Below are 19758 nucleotides of genomic sequence, written 5' to 3' on the forward strand. Positions count from 1 at the left end.
TTCCTTGTGGAACGATTGCTGTTAATGATGTAGATGATTGCTAAGGTACCGTATCATTGGTCTAAGGCGAAACATCATTGATATAAGGCGCCGCATCAGTGATCCAAAGCGCGCGTCACTGGTCTATGATGGTGCATCATTGGCTGGCTTACGGCGCCGCGTCAGAGGTCTAAAGAGCCGCATCGTTGGTCTAAGGCACCGCATCATTGGTCCAAGAAGCGCAGCTCGCTGAGCACTGTTGCCTCCAAAAGCCGTGCCAGGCTCTGTTCATTGTGGACTCGATCTCCAAATCCATTCAGGTTAAAATTCCCTGTCTGTCAGTTGGCAAGCAATATATAATCCGCATTGGTCTGGACTAGTACAGGCGGCCACGCACGCACGCACACACACACACACACACACGCATATGCTTGCCCTGAAAAGGCGACGTAAGAGGCGACTAATGGGATCGGGTGATCAGGCTCGCTGATTAAGTAAATGCATGAAATGGTATCCCAATTGCGTTGATCGATGCTCATGATATCAGTGACTGGATTGTCTGGTCCAGACTTGATTATTTACAGACCGCCGTCATAAAGCTGGAACATTGCTCAGTGCGGCGTTAAACAACAAACAAACAAAGCAATAATCCTGTACGCGACGTTAAATCCCATTTCACCTCACCTCACCCCACCCAACATCACCTCAAATGGAGCAGACACTAGCATATACCATGAATTTTCCGTGATCTGCCCTCAATGCACGAGATCTGATTGGAGTTGTTGCTTTTACTTTTATTGTGTACATATCAAGTCACTTAGTCGTAACAACTTACGACGCCCTTTCCATAAACATAAATACCAACAGCTGACAATAGTGTAAATATTAAACATTGAAAATAAGTAACGTGCCTACAAAGCGCGATACTTCCAATGAAATACTAACATTAATAATGGCCAGTCCCTAAAAACAGAGTCGATTGTACAATTCCGTCTGTCTCATGAACATGTGTTAATGAATCACTATCAAATAGTGATGACACCAGGTGTTCGCGATAAGGTGCCACCTGTGCCCCCCATCACAAACACACGCAGCGACATAATCAAAAACAGTTTCAATTTACATTTATTTGCCCGACAGCTCTATCTTTAATCGCCGAGCACGAGTGACATAGAGAACAGAAGATACTGATGCTTATCGATGATTGTGACGGGATGCGCCAACCGTAGTGAAGGTCTCCTTTAGATTATGTCACAACGTCTTTTTACAGTGACATCAGTTCAGCGATCCGAGAATAAAGCAGTTGTATTATAGGCATAAAAGTGTAATATGTATGTAAATAATTAACAAATAATTAAAGTAATTAATAAAGCATTAAGAGACATACTGATTATATAAAAGATCAAGAGGGGGAGTTGGGGTCGGTAAGTCGGGAATATATATAGGTATAATACAGGCAGCTCTGGTAGTTGAAGACTACGGGAGCATGCCTGGCCACGAGCATCCAGGGGTGAGGGTAGTAGGTCGAGGGCTATATAGGGGGTGGGGGTGGGGGTGGTGGGGTGGGGTGGGGGGAATAGTTCGAATTCCAAAAGGGTGAGAAGCGAAATCATAACAAGTCTGAATAAGGTGCTGGTTATTAGATAAGAGTGGGTTAGAATGATCTAGTGTAGGGGGAAAGATGGTTGACCAATGATAGATGGAAAAATGAGTAGAGCTGTGACGTAGGTACCGGTTTAAAAAGGGGCAAAAGCCCCAAATCAAGGACTACGGCTGGAGAGACGAATAGAGACGGCTAGAGAGCGGCTAGGTAGCGGCCGCGGCCGGGGAGACTATATCTGGACTGGTGCTCCGCTCTCGGCTTGTTGTCTCGATCTTTCGAACCAGAAACCAAACCTAGGCACCAGCATTTCGACTGAGACTGAAGCTTTGCGGCCGAAGTCTCATAATTAAGTGACAAATAGAGTGGGTTGACCGGCAACACAAAGTGGGAATAAAAGCTGTTAAACGAAGATCACTCTTTGTGCTTGTTGGAGGAACTATGGTAATAGGTCCAAGGCCCGCGGGTACTGACATTGTACCTCTCGCTCATCCCAGACAGTCAGCACCAAAGAACGAGGGGATTACCGTAGTTCAGAAGAAGAGGTACGCGACTGGCCACACTCCGGTAATTAAAGACAATTACCACCGGTCTTTAAGGCGTTTTAAAATTACCTTGGACAGTTGTATTCACAGGTATCCACCGAGATTAAGGCATGTTGTCATCGTATCCATAACAGAAACGTAGGAATGAAAACAATACCTATTTCGAATTCAAATACGTGTGTTGATAAAACTCCAAAACAACGTGTTCTGGAATAGATCAATTGCTCACCCATGGCAACAATTTGGAAACACATATACACAACATTCAAGACAAAGAATATATCAACACAACGAATCAATATATACCTTAAATACAGAAGGTGTTGCCATGCGGTAACAGAACATCAGAAAGTCATGGCTAAACGGTGTATTGGTAGCATATGTCACATGTCATTCTATCCCTCTTTATAAACGATGATAAGACAAAGTGCACTGTTACCGTGTGACGTAACTTCACGAAATGATGTACCTGATTCAACTTATGAAACTTGCCAGGTCGCCGCTAAACTGTGTGCAGAGTTGCGTCCCTTAGGCGTGACAAACGTATGATCATGGGTTCGAATCCCTGTCCACACTCATGTTTTACCCATATGGCCCCGTGATAGATGTCTAAAATACTGCTAAAAATTACGTATGTCGTTAAAAAGCGACATTATCGATTATTTTGATAATATCGGAAGATCATATTTAATAGGGTTCAGATGAATGATGACACCGGTTTGGCTTTGCATAATGATGCGGTTGTCATGGGTGTCATTCAGATTGGATATACGCCTGACCAGAAAGTAATCCTCGATCAGCATGCAGTCCGCCAAAGTTTTGGGTTTATCGCTCGTCTGTGTGGCACTATACTGTAAGTAATACTCTTTTATCTGGTATATATTTATTCAAATGTGGTCCGTCTCCGTGGTCTAGTGGTAGATCGTCTGCGCGGAAGGTCGGGGTTCGATTTACGGCAGCGTCATACCAAAAGACGTTACCTGTTGTTACCCTGCCTGGCGCTCGACATTTAGGTGCTAAAACAAGGACTGGCCGACTCGGAGTGAGTATACTATGTCAGAGCAGGGTTTTCATGTTAAACTGCGGCATGGTATCTCAGTGGGCTGGCACTATAAAATCGACATCAGTCCGGACAAATACAAGCAGCCACACACATACACGTGCATGCACGTCGCTAAGGCCAGGTACACACAGCGCCGATTATGGCCTCAGTTTGAGATCAGACAGCGCTACGACAAGAAAAACGAAAAAGTCGGTTTACTATCCTCAAGATCTGGAATGTCCTATCATTGTCTGAGCGCAGTCGTATACGTCCTACGGATCGGGACAGGTCTAAAGAGGTCGGCCAAGCACTCCCGACAGTATGGTGCGTCCCGTAACATTCGGGAAACTAAGCTGATTTTGTCTAGACGGATTACAATCGTGACTATGTCGTGACATTTTCTGCTGTATCGGATCAAAATCGTAACAATGTCCCGTATTGTCTGGACGGTGTCCTGTGGATCGGGAAGCTGTCGTGATGAACGGGAATTGTTCATTGCCGTTTCTTGTCGATTGAGTCCAGATTGCGTCCAGATCTTGCCGAATGAGAACTTTCTTTGTCGGTTCACTGTCCGGTCATTGTCTGATCTCTGTCGGATACCATTCGGGAGAAACGGGACGCTGTCGGGACAGATTCGGTCGTTTTTTACCATGCGGAAGATACAAATAGGATCAGATTCGGAATGAGAACGGGAGAATCAGGACGAATTCGGCTGGAAACGGCTGAATCGGGACGCTTCCAGAACAATATCTGATTGTTTGTGAAGAGGATCTTGATCAGACTTTCGACAAATTTTAATCGGGTATGGTCCAATCAAGGACGGCAGTAAAAATCCTGAATGTGTGAATGAGCCCTAAATAAGTGCGATAATTTTGAACGCGACGTCAAACCCCATTTCACTTCACCTCATTCAAATTAATTATTTTGAACCATTGTTACGAAGGGATTATCCATGGGAATGTAGGGTTTTGCGTTTAAAACTACACATTCTTTATATCGGACCATTGTATAGAAGGGTTTCTCTAAAAATATTTTGATGTGTGCGGGATATTTAACAGATTATCTACGTAAGTACCAGAAGGTTTTTTTATGGTAAAGACAACTTACCGAAAACTACCTGCCAGTTCTTGTTAAAACTACATAATATTTAAATTGTTACCTCATTCGTTTCATGTGATGAAAATAGAGATTAATTTGGCCGAGCGTGTTTCCATATCATAAATAATACATATTAGGAATAAATGTAATATTATTATGTGAACCCGTGAAGATCCGGGTTAGAATAGGTCTTCAGCAACCCATCTCGCTGTAAATGGCGACAATGTGTGTCGGAAGAGGCGACTAACGGGATCGGGTGGTCAGGTTCGCTGACTTGGTTGATGCATGTCATCGTATCCCAATTGCGCTGATCGATGCTCATGATGTTAATGACTGGATTGTCTGGTCCAGATTAGATTATTTACAGGCCACCTACATAGAGTCAGCGAACCTGACCACCCGATCCCGTTAGTCGCCTCTTGCGACAAGCATGGGTTGCTGAAGACCTAATCTAACCCGGATCTTCATGGGTCCACGACCGCCGCAACACCAACTCGTCGATGAAGATTCGTTGTGTCACACAACTGCTCTTTCTACCATTATCCATCATCAACAATTAAACCCGCTGCTGTCATCAACCAAGTCAGCGAGCCTGACCACCCGATCCATTCGTCACCACTCGCCCCTTTCCGTAACCTTCAAGAAGACTCGTCCCCCCTATCGATGAATGATATGTGCGAAAATACGACAAACCAATCAGAATGCGCGTATGACTTCACGTTCTTCGTCAAAGAATCCCTCAGGAATAATTTTTGATTTTGCATATGTCTTGCATCTAAAAATATACCCAAGACAAAGTTAAATGTGTTCAATCATTCCGTATAATTCCGCACGTCCCGATGTGCTTTAAATTGCATTTGAAATATATGTAATATATGGGGAAATGTATGTGAAGCATTACGCAACGAGTTGACAATTGTTTTAGGTATGCAAACATTGTCGCAAAAATGGCCATGAGATGGGCACGAGTCGCTATTCGGCTTGTCCCGGAATAACACGAGTTGGTCTCGAATGCACCCGATCCCGACTCTTTCGACATGTATTGTCGGGTCTTACCATCAGACGTTCTGACAACTCACCAGCAGCCATATTGGTCGGCATATTGGGAACCCCTTTCCGGAATGTTAGTAAATACTTCATTGAGTAAGTAGGTATTAAGTAAGTAGTTCCTGCTAGGCGACCTAATTTGCATATATACACAACGAAAAAAGTTAAGCACACCCTAATATATTTCATTATTGTTTGGTCCCAATATTTGTAACAGTCATGAAAGATATAATTACGGGAAGAATTATGTTTACTCGAGATGATGTAATCAGTCATGCGTGACGAAAGCTCACGTGCTATGCATGGTATGCCCGTGCAGCATGCTACCCTCGAGTATCTCTTAAAGCAGTATATCTACACCTTGAAATTGCTTTCTTAAGCTCAGTGTTAAACAGTTATTCCGTGACATTGTGTGACCATGGCACGAAGGCGATTATCAAACGCCACAAGATGGCAAATAATCGGCATGCATAACGCAGGAATATCGTGTAATGCCATTGGTCGGAATATGGGGTATCATCACACTGTCGTAAGCTGTAAAGTCGAGAAACATGCTCAGGGCGGTGATGTACGGGACCGTCCCAGATCCGGAAGACCTCCTGTGACGACCTTCTTTGTCTCATACGCCGAGACTCTACTCTGGCCAGCAATGAGCCCAGATTTGAACCCCCTTGAAATGGTTTTGGGATATTCTGGGGCGGCGCATACAAGCACGAGATCCTCCTGTACAAATGAGATGAAAATGGGCTGAACGTCGCGTCCAAGATTATTGCACGTATATAGCGACGTGCATGCACGTGTGTGTGGCTGTATGTACTAGTCCGGATTGATGCCGATTTATAGTGCTAGCTCACTGAGATACCATGCCGCAGTTTAACATGAATACCCCACTCAGACACAGTATACTGACTCCGAGCCGACCAGTCCTTGTTTTAGGCCCTTTATGCCGATCGCCAGACAGGGTAACAACAAGTACCATCTTTTAACGTCTTTTGGTATGACGCAGCCGGGTATCGAACCCCGGACCTTCCGCTCTCCGGGCGGACGCTCTACCACTAGACCACGGAGGCGGTCTCCTCCTGTACAAGATTTACGCCAATTCTAAGCATCACTGCATCAGGAGTGGTTGTTGTTGACCCATCAACAGATCCAACGTCTGACTGGAGGTATGAGACGTAAGGTGGAATGCGTCGTCCGGGCACGAGGCGGTTTCACGTGTCATGTCAAGTAGAGACTTTAAGGAACATTTTCACTTGAAACATCAAACGTAACACGTTTATTTAATCCTGCAGCTCCATACTTTTTTTAGGTATTATTTAAGGTCAAAAACAGTACCCGTGTTACCATGATGTTTTTTGGTCAGTAAATTTCAATCACAAATCACCATCTTTGTTTGTTGTCAAATGGTTGTTCTATCCGAACAATCGGTATCGACACTGGTATCGCCCAGCTCCTGTGGTCAGTCATCCCATGCCATGATTTTTGCCATTTAGCATGGTTCAGAAATAGGGGTGTTCTTAACTTTTTGCTTTGTGTATATATCGGATCAGGATACCAGTTGTATCTGATTGGTTTATCGCACCGATAACACAGGCCTTTCTATGATAATGGTTATATGCATCTTGCCGAGGCAAGGGAGTTTAGTGAAAGTAAGTCCAGTTTCCAAACTTGCCGAACTAGGCTGGAATTTCTGGGCTCCATCGCAGCACCACCACTGGTTAATACGAGTTGTGTCCCTTCTATGTCCCTCCTATTGACCAATCAGATTCTGCCTCTTGCATCACTTGCATTTGCTTCAAACAAAATGGCGGCGCCTAGTCAATATGATCTGACCAATAAGCAAGATCTATATTGTGTTAAAACGGGTCTTACAGCCCGAAGTTCATCAAATTACGTAAGCACCTTGATAAAAAACATGAAAAGATTTGGAAACAATCTGTTGACGCCGAGTTAGCGGTGCACATGCTTTGCAAATCTTGCAATCGACCGAAATCTGCAGAACAGTTTACGAACCGGATTTCGATTTCTTTTCGCGATTTTGATTGGACTACGCATAGACTCGTTAGTCCAGCCAAACTATAACGCCATAATACCAGCCTTGTTCGGCAAGGGTGTAAACTTGAATTTTAAAGTCAGTTAACTCACTTTCCTCGGGAAGATGTAGAAAAGTTGCACTCACCTTTTAATCTATTGTATATTCTATATACATTGTCTTAGTATTTACGTACGGACGCTGAACATATTTTGCAGTGACTGCTGTAAATGGGGAATGTGGAACTGCGGGAAATGCAAAGATAACCGCATGCGTTCAAGGTTTTAAATTGACCAACAAGGCGCTCATCGATGCAGGCAATGCAACATGTACAGTCTTCAAGGAGAGCTGCACGTAAGTTTATAGGAAAGTGCACGAAGGCACGTGTGCGACGTGCAGCACTAAATAAACGTCAGGGAAAATACATGGGTTATTATATCGTCAAAGTAGAAGGGACGAAAATAGACCGTCACTGTCACCATAACTTTGACTGGCTTTGAAACGTACTGACATTATCATGGACAGTGAGACGTACTGACATTATCATGGACAGTGAGACGTACTGACATTAGCACGGACAGTGAGACGTACTGACATTGACACGGACAGTGAGACGTACTGGCATTATCATGGAGAGTAAGACGTACTGACATTATCATGGACAGTGAGACGTACTGGCATTATCATGGACAGTGGGACGTACTGACATTAGCATGGACAGTGAGACGTACTGACATTGACACGGACAGTGAGACGTACTGACATTATCATGGACAGTGAGACGTACTGACATTATCATGGACAGTGAGACGTACTGGCATTATCATGGACAGTGAGACGTACTGATATTATCACGGACAGTGAGACGTACTGGCATGTATGTGTTGTGCCCATGTCTGTCTATGTTCGGTCTGTGTGTCAATGTTCTGTCAATGCTTTGTTATGTTCTGTATGTGTTCCGCCCATGTCTGTCTATGTTCTGTATGTGTTCCGCCCATGTCTGTCTATGTTCTGTATGTGTTCCGCCCATGTCTGTCTATGTTCTGTATGTGTTCTGCCCATGTCTGTCTATGTTCGGTCTGTGTGTCAATGTCAATGGTTTGTTTTGTTCTGTATGTGTTCCGCCCATGGCTGTCTATGTTCTGTATGTGTTCCGCCCATGTCTTTCTATGTTCTGTATGTGTTCCGCCCATGTCTTTCTATGTTCTGTATGTGTTCCGCCCATGTCTGTCTATGTTCTGTATGTGTTCCGCCCATGTCTATGTTCTGTATGTGTTCCGCCCATGTCTGTCTATGTTCTGTATGTGTTCTGCCCATGTCTGTCTATGTTCGGTCTGTGTGTCAATGTCAATGGTTTGTTTTGTTCTGTATGTGTTCCACCCATGTCTGTCTATGTTCGTTCTAAATTAGATCTGTTCTGTCTATGTTCTACCTATGTTCTGTGTGTATTATACTCATATTATGTCTGTGTTCTGTTTCTATTCTACGTATGTTCTGTCTCTTTTCTACTAATATTATGCCTGTGTTCTGTTCATGTTCTGCCTATGTTCTATCCATGTTCACTCTATGTTCTGCCTAGATCCTACAATGTCATGACAGTCTGTGTCAATCTTCTCGGATTCCCTGGAGGCTGTGAAACAAAGTACGACGATAAACTCAGTACGTACGAATTCTTTCTTTCTTGAGAGAGAGAGAGAGAGAGGGAGAGAGAGAGAGAGAGAGAGAGAGAGAGAGTGAGAGAGAGAGAGAGAGAGAGAGAAAGAGAGGGAGGCTAACACGACAGCATTATCATCCTTGTCGTCATTACCCTCGTTGTCATTATTTATATTATAATATATATATATATATATATATATATATATATATATATATATATATATATATATATATATATAGATTGTCTGCCGCAAAACTAGATTGTTATAATGTGTTTATGTGTTTTTGTGTGTTTAAACAACAAAAATATCTGATTTTGCAGATGTCCCTGAAAAAGATTGTATGGTCTCATTACAAACGCCCAGAACCCCACACGTATATATACTTTACTGTATAGCATGCATTCCTAATGTGTTTTCTTTGGCTGCAGAGACTGAAGGCATTGTGTGCACCAGCGCCGAACTAAAGACATTGTGTGGAGGTATGTTTAACTGTAGAAATACTCTCATGTCAAGAAATTCCTGACTAACGATCACACTTTCGTCGCTCTTGATTAAATATATTTATATATGTACTTGTACAAGATTAATAAATCAACCTTTGTTTTGATGAAGATGTAGCTGCTCGAGCTCACACATAAATGCATTTGTATTTAAAGATTTTGATTTACATATCACCCGAATGCCGCATTGGTCTCTTTTCCCCTTTTCCAGGGGACCTGTTTATCGAAATCAGTTTTGAAATATACTTCAAACGGTTGTAAACTCGCAAAACCCATTAAAACTACTTATTTATATGTTTTTAATTAAACTTAACCACAATGGGTTTACAAAGGCATGTGTACATGTCTTAAGGATTTATTTGTGTTGTATTTCATTTCGACCACGAACCCTTCGGTAAGAAAAAAATCCGTGAATCATATATTAAGTGTCACGCGAGTTTTGTATATTTTACTGGCGCTTCTATCTACAACTGAGCTGTTATAAATCATATTTAAATTCTTTGCATTCTAAGGTGCCACTTCTTTGATGACCAGTGTCACCCTCCTCGTCACATTCCTTGTCACCATCTTTAACGTGTAATTTTATTTGTAACAGGTACGTTTTTGTTTTTTCTTATTATCAGTTAAAAGTTCTTGTTTTTGCCTGTCTGAAATAAATAAATAGTACGATCTTACACAGAACCGATCTCGAAGAAGCAGGGATGCGTCACGACTTGAAGGACCATCTAATTAACACGTGTCGTTGTGAGGTGGTGTCGACGTAAACGTATCTGCAACGTTGCAAAAACGTGATGCGTTAGAAAAGATAGTTGCTAGTTGTTACCGCACATATTGTGAGTTACTTGTGAGTTTAATGTCGCTTGAACACTATGTCGGTTATTTTCGGTGTGTCTGCTTAATGTGGGCAACGCCTATTGTGACACAGGTGCTATCGAAAGTGGGATGCAACTGAAAGTGTTCAAAGAGGCGTAAAATCCTTCACACACTTTCTGTGCAACCACTCTGGCGAACCTCTGTGCAAGGGTACACGTTCTTTGCATTCCAAGGTTTGTTTGTTTGCTGTTTGTTGTTTAACGCCGCACTCAGCGGCAGACGGTGGTATGTAAATAATCGAACCTGGACCAGACAATCCAGTGATTGATATCATGAGCATCGATCCACGCAATTTGAATACCCTGACACGCAACAAGCAAGTCAGCGAGTCTGACACCCCAATCCCGTTAGTCGCCTCTGACAAGCATATTTACCTTTTACGGCAAGCATGGGTTGCTGAAGACCTGTTCTACCCCGGATCTTCACGGTCTTTGTTTCCTTGTGCCTTGGTTCTTGTAGGTGTTTTGGTTGCAGAGATGCACGCTTATGAGGACAACACATCCTATACATTGCACAGGACCTCTCACCAGGAACACGATGTAGGACACATGACATACAGATAGCTATGGTACAGGACACAGACACAGAGAGGAGGCCATGGCACAAGACACGGAGCATACAGGAAGGTGTTGGATACAGCGGGCAGGGTACAGGACAGAGGACATACAGAGGAAACATGGTGTAGGACACAGGACATACAGAGGAAACATGGTATAGGACAGAGAACATACAGAGGAAACATGGTGTAGGACAGAGGACGTGTAGAGGAAACATGGTGTAGGGCAGAGGACATACAGAGGAAACATGGTGTAAGACAGAGGACGTGTAGAGGAAACATGGCAAAGGACAGAGGACATACAGAGGAAACAAAATGTAGGCCAGAGGACATACAGAGGAAACATGGTGTAGGACAGAGGACATATAGAGGAAACATGGTGTAGGCCAGAGGACGTGTAGAAGAAACATGGTGTAGGACAGAGGACATACAGAGGAAACATGGTGTAGGACAGAGGACATACAGAGGAAACATGGTGTAGGACAGAGGACGTGTAGAGGAAACATGGTGTAGGACAGAGGACATACAGAGGAAACATGGTGTAGGACAGAGGACATACAGAGGAAACATGGTGTAGGACAGAGGACATACAGAGGAAACATGGTGTAGGACAGAGGACATACAGGGAAAACATGGTGTAGGACAGAGGACATACAGAGGAAACATAGTGTAGGACAGAGGACATACAGAGGAAACATAGTGTAGGACAGAGGACATATAGAGGAAACATGGTGTAGGACAGAGGACGTGTAGAGGAAACATGGTGTAGGACAGAGGACATACAGAGGAAACATAGTGTAGGACAGAGGACATATAGAGGAAACATGGTGTAGGACAGAGGACATACAGAGGAAACATAGTGTAGGACAGAGGACATACAGAGGAAACATAGTGTAGGACAGAGGACATACAGAGGAAACATGGTGTAGGACAGAGGACATACAGGGAAAACATGGTGTAGGACAGAGGACATACAGAGGAAACATAGTGTAGGACAGAGGACATACAGAGGAAACATAGTGTAGGACAGAGGACATATAGAGGAAACATGGTGTAGGACAGAGGACGTGTAGAGGAAACATGGTGTAGGACAGAGGACATACAGAGGAAACATGGTGTAGGACAGAGGACGTGTAGAGGAAACATGGCGAAGGACAGAGGATATACAGAGGAAACATAGTGTAGGCCAGAGGACATACAGAGGAAACATAGTGTAGGACAGAGGACATACAGAGGAAACATGGTGTAGGACAGAGGACATACAGGGAAAACATGGTGTAGGACAGAGGACATACAGAGGAAACATGGTGTAGGACAGAGGACATACAGAGGAAACATGGTGTAGGACACAGGACATACAGGGAAAACATGGTGTAGGACAGAGGACATACAGAGGAAACATAGTGTAGGACAGAGGACATACAGAAGATGGCAGTGTAGAGGACACAGGACATACAGAGGAAACATGGTGTAGGACAGAGGACGTGTAGAGGAAACATGGTGAAGGACAGAGGACATAGAGAGGAAACATGGTGTAGGACAGAGGACATACAGAGGAAACATGGTGTAGGACAGAGGACATACAGAGAAAACATGGTGTAGGACAGAGGACATACAGAGGAAACATGATGTAGGACAGAGGACATACAGAGAAAACATGGTTTTGGACAGAGGACATACAGAAGATGGCAGGGTAGAGGACACAGGACGTAAAGAAGCGCGGGCACGGCATATGCCACATATGAAGGGGCTGTGTACAAGCAATACAGATGACGTCAGGGTACAATACACAGGACATACAGAGGCCGACATGTTACATGACATACAAAAGTTTGCAGGGTACAGGACACAGGACGTACAGATTTGGGAACAGGACACATGGGACACTGCATACCAAATCTTTTTCGGCTACTTATATGTGAATATTTCTGGTTTCGAAAGAAATCATTTTTTCAAATTACCACCGCATCTTTTCTTTTGTCCTCAAAGTGTAAATGCACAAAACTATCAGGCTGTTCTCAACACGCACATGCTGGTATCTCACGAGTTGTGTCGCGCAGAGGTTTCCGTAGCCATTGACGCATGACCAACCAAATCGACCATCACAATGTCACGTGGTAATACATATGTGTTTAATAATACCGTATTCGACGTAATAAGCGATCAGGGTGCTCTCAAATTTAGAAATATAGGGCTCTCATTGGAATATTATTTTGGTGGGGAAAATACAGAATTGAAAGATAATTTTTTCTGGTTTATGCTGACAGCCTGAAATGTTTACGACAGATATATGTTCCCTGAATTGAATTGCCCATAATTAAGGGTGCATATAACACGCGAGTGTGTAGTATACACGGGGCGCTTATTACGTCAAATACGGTATATCAATAAATTTTCAACGTGGTACATTCAAAAACGTAAATACTGAACACAAGATTGCCTTTTGTATTCACGTGGCACCCCACCAGACCAATATACAACGAACTGGATAAATCGAGTAATGAAAAGTTTTGATTTAAATTTGTCAATGTACAAACTGGTTATGTTTGATATCGAAAATAAATTTATGTTTCGACGTTTGGTGTGTGTGTGAAAGAGAAATAAAACTGATAACTCTTCACCCAGAAGGTCTTCTTGTGACTGCTGTGGTTTGTTTGTTGTTTTACGCCGCACTTAGCAATATTCGAGCTATATGATGGCGATCTGTAAATAATCGAGTCTGGACCAGACAATCCAGTGACGAGCATCACGAGCATCGATCCACGCAACTGGGATCAATGACATGCATCAACCAAGTCAGCGAGCCTGACCACCCGATCCCGTTAGTCGCCTCCTACGACAAGCATAGTCGCCTTTTACGGCAAGAATGGGTTGCTGAAGACCTATTCTACCCCGGATCTTCACGGGTCGACTGTTGTGAATCAGGTTGTTACATGTACAGTGAGTGAGTGAGTTAAAATTATTTTAAAAACTGTTGCATTTACATCACGGCATGAGTGCATTATGTACAGTTTGTTTGTCGCACTCAGCAATATTCTAGCTATACGACGGCGGTCTTTAAATACTCGAGTCTAGACCAGACAACCCAGTGATTGATATCGTGACCATCGATCTATGCAACTGGGATAGGATAACATGAATCAACCAGTCAGAGAGGCTGACCACCCGATCCCGTTAGTCGCCTCTTAACGACAAGCATGAGATGCTGAAGACCAATTCTAACCCGGATCATCGCGGGTATTATTTACAGTGTTATTTCTATAGTCAAGCAATCATATGGCGCCACCTGGTCACTTGAATATGTTCCTTTCTAACGATGATAGCGTACAGCTTGCGGGTCATACCAACGGCAGCGGCAGTTTACCAGGCCGCCAGCTGTAGCCTGTTATACAGACCCTGAAACAAATATATCTAATACAGCCCATGCAAGTCTATAATATTGTGCAAAACATTACTGCAGTTTCTGGAGTTGAAGAACGTCTCTGGGCTTCTATTTATATTACATTTAGATAACTTAAAAACTGGTGTTTTTTTCTGTAGGATATGTTCATTTCAGAGACTAGGTGCTAGTCTATCCTAGCGAGCAGTTTCACGTCCAGATGTAGACTTTCGTCTAGTCTCTGAAATGAACATATTTTACAGAAAAAAAGTTGTTAACTTATAGTTATAAAATATTAGTTATATAATATATGCCCAGAGTTTCTTCATTTTAAGAAACTGCAGTAATCTAGATTTGCAAAACATTATAGACTTGCATGGGCTGTATTAGATATTTTTGTTTCAGGATCTGTTTGACAGACTTGTCCAGATGTTTAACCACCTTCCCATCAGGCAGTTCGCGCTGCACAACCCATGACCTCTTCACTCAGTCACTGCCACGGCTGTCTGTTTACAAGGTCGCCTGCGCTGAGGGGTGCTTCCGTGTACTTCTATAAGTCGTAATAAACGTCATACATTAGGCTAACACTTAGTCTATGGTAACAATTCTTTAAAAATAAAAGTGTTTTTTCCAAAGAACATTTCCTCTTCTGCTGTTTTCATAACACTTATAGTCTGTGAAAAGAATTATTTAATATAATTGTATTTTCTTTTCAAAAGAACATTGCTATTGTGGAATCAAGGAACTTGATTTGGTTGAGTTACATATATGGTAATACATATTCCACAGTAATGGGAGAACTTGTCCTTATATCATGTAGGAATTGTGATTTAAACTATATAATCATTTCCATAGAGACTGTTCCAAGTTTAGGATGTGAGGTGCGTCGAAAAATCTCTCACTCGCATTAGGAGTCCAAGTAATTAAACCAGACACGTATTTAAAATGCCAAAGTCAGTCCTGCTAGCATACAGATATATTCACAGACGTACAACACGTCTCTGCATTGTACAGCAATGTTGTATTTGCGATTGCCGTGTGTCTGGACGGTGTAAACTGGGCGATCGTCGAACAGTTGCACTTCGCTTCCCGGACCCGTAAAATAGAAAATTCGGTTCAAAACAACGCCCCCTATATCAAGCGGGAATATTCTCGCGCTCCGGTAGCGATTGGTGTGACATTTGGTTTAAACATTAGTATATATTTTATCTTTTTACATTGCGGAACAGTAGTATATATTTATCTTCTTACATTGCGGAACAGTAGCATATAGTTATCTTTTTACAGCGCTAGCGCTTACCCGTGAAATCCGGGATAGAATTAGTGTTCAGTAACCCATGGTTGCCGTAAGAGGCGACTAACGGGATCGGGTGATCAGGCTCGCTGTCTTGGCTGAGACAGGTAATCGTATCCCAATCAGGTGGATCGATGCTCATGATACCAATCACTGAATTGTCTGGTCCAGACTCAATTATTTACAGACCACCGTCATATAGCTGGAATATTGCTGAGTGAGACGTTAACCAATAAACAAAACAGACAAAATAACCAAAATTAATCCTCGCCCTTATTATTTTACCACCATGTATGTGACGTCAAAGAAGAAATCCCAACTTTGATTAGGTTACAATACAGACTATACATGCGGCAGGTGTGTGAATATTTCAAATCAATCAGACCCATCAATCCTATCCTGATAATTAATAGCTCCACTGAAACATCTCAGTCATTTTTGTGGACATTCCGCTTGAATGCACATGTTCAAAATTAAGATTATAGTTACCCTGGGGATCAATCCATTAACAAAACGCATATTCCATGTCAACATTAAGGCATCTGATGTGTGTTCAGTCGCCACAAACGACCATGAATTTGGAGTAGATATGTTTACACTAAATTCAAGACCCGTGACGATCCGGGGCAGAATAGGTCTTCAGCAACCCATACTTGCCGTAGAAGGCGACTATGCTTGTCGTACAAAGCGACTAACGGGATCAGGTGGTTGATGCATGTCATCGATCCCAATTGCGTGGATCGATGATCATGATATCAATCACTGGAATGTCTAGTCTAGACTCGATTATTTACAGATCGCCGTTCTACAGCTGGAATATTGCTGAGTGAGGCGTAAAACAACAAACCAACCAACCAACTAACTTCAAACCATTAGATCTTTTGGGCCCTTTTTTCTGTATGTCATGTTCCTCAGGGTTTTAAAGAACCTTTTTTGAACTTATGGGTCTCAATGGACCATCTTTATTACAGTATTAGGATCTCAATTGACTATCTTTTATTTTTCTGAATATCTTTTCTGGATTTTTTCAAGTCAAAGGATGGACTAGGCGGGTACGGTGTGTTCATTCTGAAAAGAAAGCAAAGCCAGTCTTTTATTAGGACAACGCGCTCTTGTTATTTATATAATCTAGAAAATAGACGTGTGCAAGTCTATTCCTGCCTCTGGATATGACGTTGTTTGGCGGGGAGAATTTTAAGCACTGCATCAATGTCTACTGGTGATGTCATGTCGCAACAAGTCATTTGTCGAGGTAATATATATAAAATTTCAGTTTCACCACCAAAAGGAACCATCACAAATGGTGAAAATCTATTTGTCGACAACGCTGACACTGCCCACAGTTGTTTTTGTTAAATGTCTAAAGCTCAGGTTCTACGGCCTTGGGCGGGATCAGCCGCCAGCAGGATGACAGGACGCTCGTCTCCATGGATACGCTCACGGCGATAAGTAAACACATTGTTATCTTACTCGTTAATTGCCTAATGCAAAACAAGAGAATAATATAATAGATAGCATTCACCTTAGAAGTGTGGATGGAAATAGATGAAATGAGGAATTGTTATATGACTCATCAGAAAGGAAAAACATGTCCCGCATGTCGGGAAAGTGCATTGAGGCGTGTTGATAGACTGGTACTTAGTCCCATATATATTACAAAAAAATAATAAAATCCAGATGTAGCCCAGAACAATCCTTAGTGATGAAGCAATCTAGACTTGCCAAATCATTCTAGACTTGAGTTGGACTACTTTATCGACATTATCGACTTTATCAATATTATTCTCTAGGGCCTAGAGAGAGACTAGCGTGTATATGTAGAAAGAGCGGACATTTGCTGGGTGGAGCTCCTTAAATGAACAAGCTGTATACATTTAAGGATGAAGGAAACACCCGAGACCCATCATATATCCATCAATTCATGACATCACTTGCCAATTAGGTTAACGCTTAGTCACTGAAAATATAACATTTTGATAGAAACAAACAACTCCATTTTAATTAAACAAGGAGCCCAAATGTGGTGGGAGATTCCTATGTATCATCTAGACTTACTTCATTTAGGGCTATAGCATAAAAGAAAGGGAAATGGTTTAGGGACTGTGGGTCAGCGAACAACCACTGCTCATTTATAGAAATTAAAAATATATTATATAGACTTACGTTTTTTATCCTGACATAAGTTTTTTTCATCTGAAGCGTTAAATAATGCCAGGTTTTTATAGGGCAGTATGTCACAATTTTACGTAGCATCGGCAAAGATATTCATTCTGATCATTCTGAACGTCGAGCGAGTGAGGAATGGTGTTGTTAAAGGCTTGCGTGAGCAATGTACCAGATCAAGCAGCGGGGATTGGGATCGGGGGGTCAGGCAATGTGACTTGGTTGATCGGTGTTCGTTCACTGTTTTGTCTGGTACAGAGTGGATTATATACAGGGCATCGTAATGCAGCTGGAGTGAGTGAGTATAGTTTTACGCCGCGTTAAGCAATATTCCAGGACACCTGAAATGGGCTTCACACATTGTACTCAAACCTGGGTCTTAGGCGTGACGGGCGACTGCTTTATAATCAGTAGGCTACCCTACCGCCTCTGGTAACGAACTGCCTGTCTTTGCAGAAACTTCCATTCATGTGAAGCACATTCCAACTTGTGTCCCCCGCTACGACAAGGGAGGAATATCGCTAAACGTGACTTAAATCCCAACTCAGAATGTCACCTGATGCACGTGCAAACACGTAAACACGTGCCCCTGCAGATGTGGTCAAGTTCAGTGTTTATACTTGGTGAGCTCGCCGTAGTTCGAAAAAATGTGGTGCCTATTTTAACCGAATCCTGGGTTTGCAACGTTTTAAACGATATGCCTAGGAAATGTTGGGCGCCCCAACGAAACTTCATTGTGTTTTGTTAATGCACGAAATATTGAACATAGATATTTTTCAGCAAGAGGTGCAAAACACGATATTTGTTTTAATTTAAACTGTGAGCCTAAATATTTTTATTTTGGTAAAAATCACACTGCAACAATGTAATTTTTGTTAGGGATTACCTCTTTTCTTTTTAATAGTCTGTCTCATAATTATTTATTTCACAGATTTTCTGGAACAACTCAACCCCACCCCCAATGGTCGGTCTCTTATACCTGATGAGAACGGTGAAACAACTTAGTGTCTAGCTGTGGCTCTAATTACATAGGGAATAACGCAAATAAGCACCGTCGGAAGTAAGGAGTTAAGTTTGCGCAATAGATACAGCTTAATGACCCTCTTCAGTCAGGCAAGGCGGCAGCATCAGTTCTGATGGCGCGCAGAGCAAACAGAGGTTGGTAGTCCTTTGTGTAACTTTATCTCGCGCAGTTGCCAACGGTCGTGTCGGTTTTCACTGACTTACGTAACCTTGATTTCAAACCTTGACCGCCTTTGTTTCACCGTCCATGTCACGTTGCTTCCCGCGAGAACCAAGGCAACACCTACGTTTGGTTGGCAGCTTCATGTTAAGAGGATGAAACACTACGTGCTAAAACGTATGATACACATTTCTCTAAAGCCTTTATCCCCATATTTCAAAAGAAAACATATATCGTGTTGACAGAGACCATATATCTACAGAGAAGAAGAAGAAGATACGAAACGTCACTAGGGACAAAGTACAAACATTACAGTACAAACATTTGCAGATATGATGGTGGTGGTGGTGGTAAGGTTTCTTATATAGCGCTAAACTACATACTCGTGTATGCTCAAAGACTAACGCTAAGTCTATGTAAATATATAATTTGGATGAAAACAATTAACTCCATTTAAATTAAAAAGGAGCCCCAGTGAGAAGTGAGATTCTGAACCTGAGGAAAATCTTGACTTGCTGCATGTAGAACTTTTGCATTTGAGAAAGGGCTGGTCGGAAGGGAAAATAATATGGTTCAGGGACTGTACCATTATTACCTAGGTCAATGGATCAGTGCGCCCTCCAGTTGTCAGCTCATTGGGGAGTCTACAACCCAAGCTGCCTGTGAGGTGATAATAGGTTACAATCCTACTGAGATACCATGTCGCAGTTTAACATGAATATCCCACTCTGACACAGTATACTGACTACGAGCAGACAGTCCTTGTTTGAGCCCCTTAATGCCGAGAGCCAGACAGGGTAACAACAAGT

General features: G+C 42.5%; 1 protein-coding gene across 2 annotated transcripts; it reads left to right on the forward strand.

Annotated features, from left to right (window-relative positions):
• The first annotated feature begins 2886 nt into the window (after window positions 1-2886).
• On the forward strand, window positions 2887-11316 carry LOC139463805 (uncharacterized). Of its 2 annotated transcripts, none has more exons than XM_071245119.1 (6): window positions 2887-2977; window positions 7562-7697; window positions 8923-9002; window positions 9430-9480; window positions 10014-10096; window positions 10834-11316. In XM_071245119.1, the coding sequence occupies exons 1-5, from the start codon at window positions 2926-2928 to the stop codon at window positions 10079-10081; spliced, it is 387 nt and encodes a 128-aa protein (XP_071101220.1). In that variant the 5' UTR covers window positions 2887-2925; the 3' UTR covers window positions 10082-10096; window positions 10834-11316. The 2 variants fall into 2 exon arrangements, with proteins under 2 accessions (XP_071101220.1, XP_071101219.1); XM_071245118.1 differs by having other exon boundaries at window positions 10849-11313.
• The last annotated feature ends 8442 nt before the right edge of the window (window positions 11317-19758 follow it).

Source organism: Haliotis cracherodii, unplaced genomic scaffold, assembly GCF_022045235.1.
Source record: "Haliotis cracherodii isolate W230 unplaced genomic scaffold, xgHalCrac1.p SCAF_16, whole genome shotgun sequence".
Taxonomy (NCBI): domain Eukaryota; kingdom Metazoa; phylum Mollusca; class Gastropoda; order Lepetellida; family Haliotidae; genus Haliotis; species Haliotis cracherodii.

What these genes read in the sequence shown, in the direction of transcription:
- LOC139463805 (XM_071245119.1), top strand. Translation starts at nt 2,926, where the DNA reads ATGCAGTCCGCCAAAGTTTTGGGTTTATCGCTCGTCTGTGTGGCACTA. An exon ending in CGTCTGTGTGGCACTATACT is followed by an intron (nt 2,978 to 7,561) that starts GTAAGTAATACT and finishes CATATTTTGCAG; the next exon opens with TGACTGCTGTAAATGGGGAA. An exon ending in ACTAAAGACATTGTGTGGAG is followed by an intron (nt 9,481 to 10,013) that starts GTATGTTTAACT and finishes TTGCATTCTAAG; the next exon opens with GTGCCACTTCTTTGATGACC.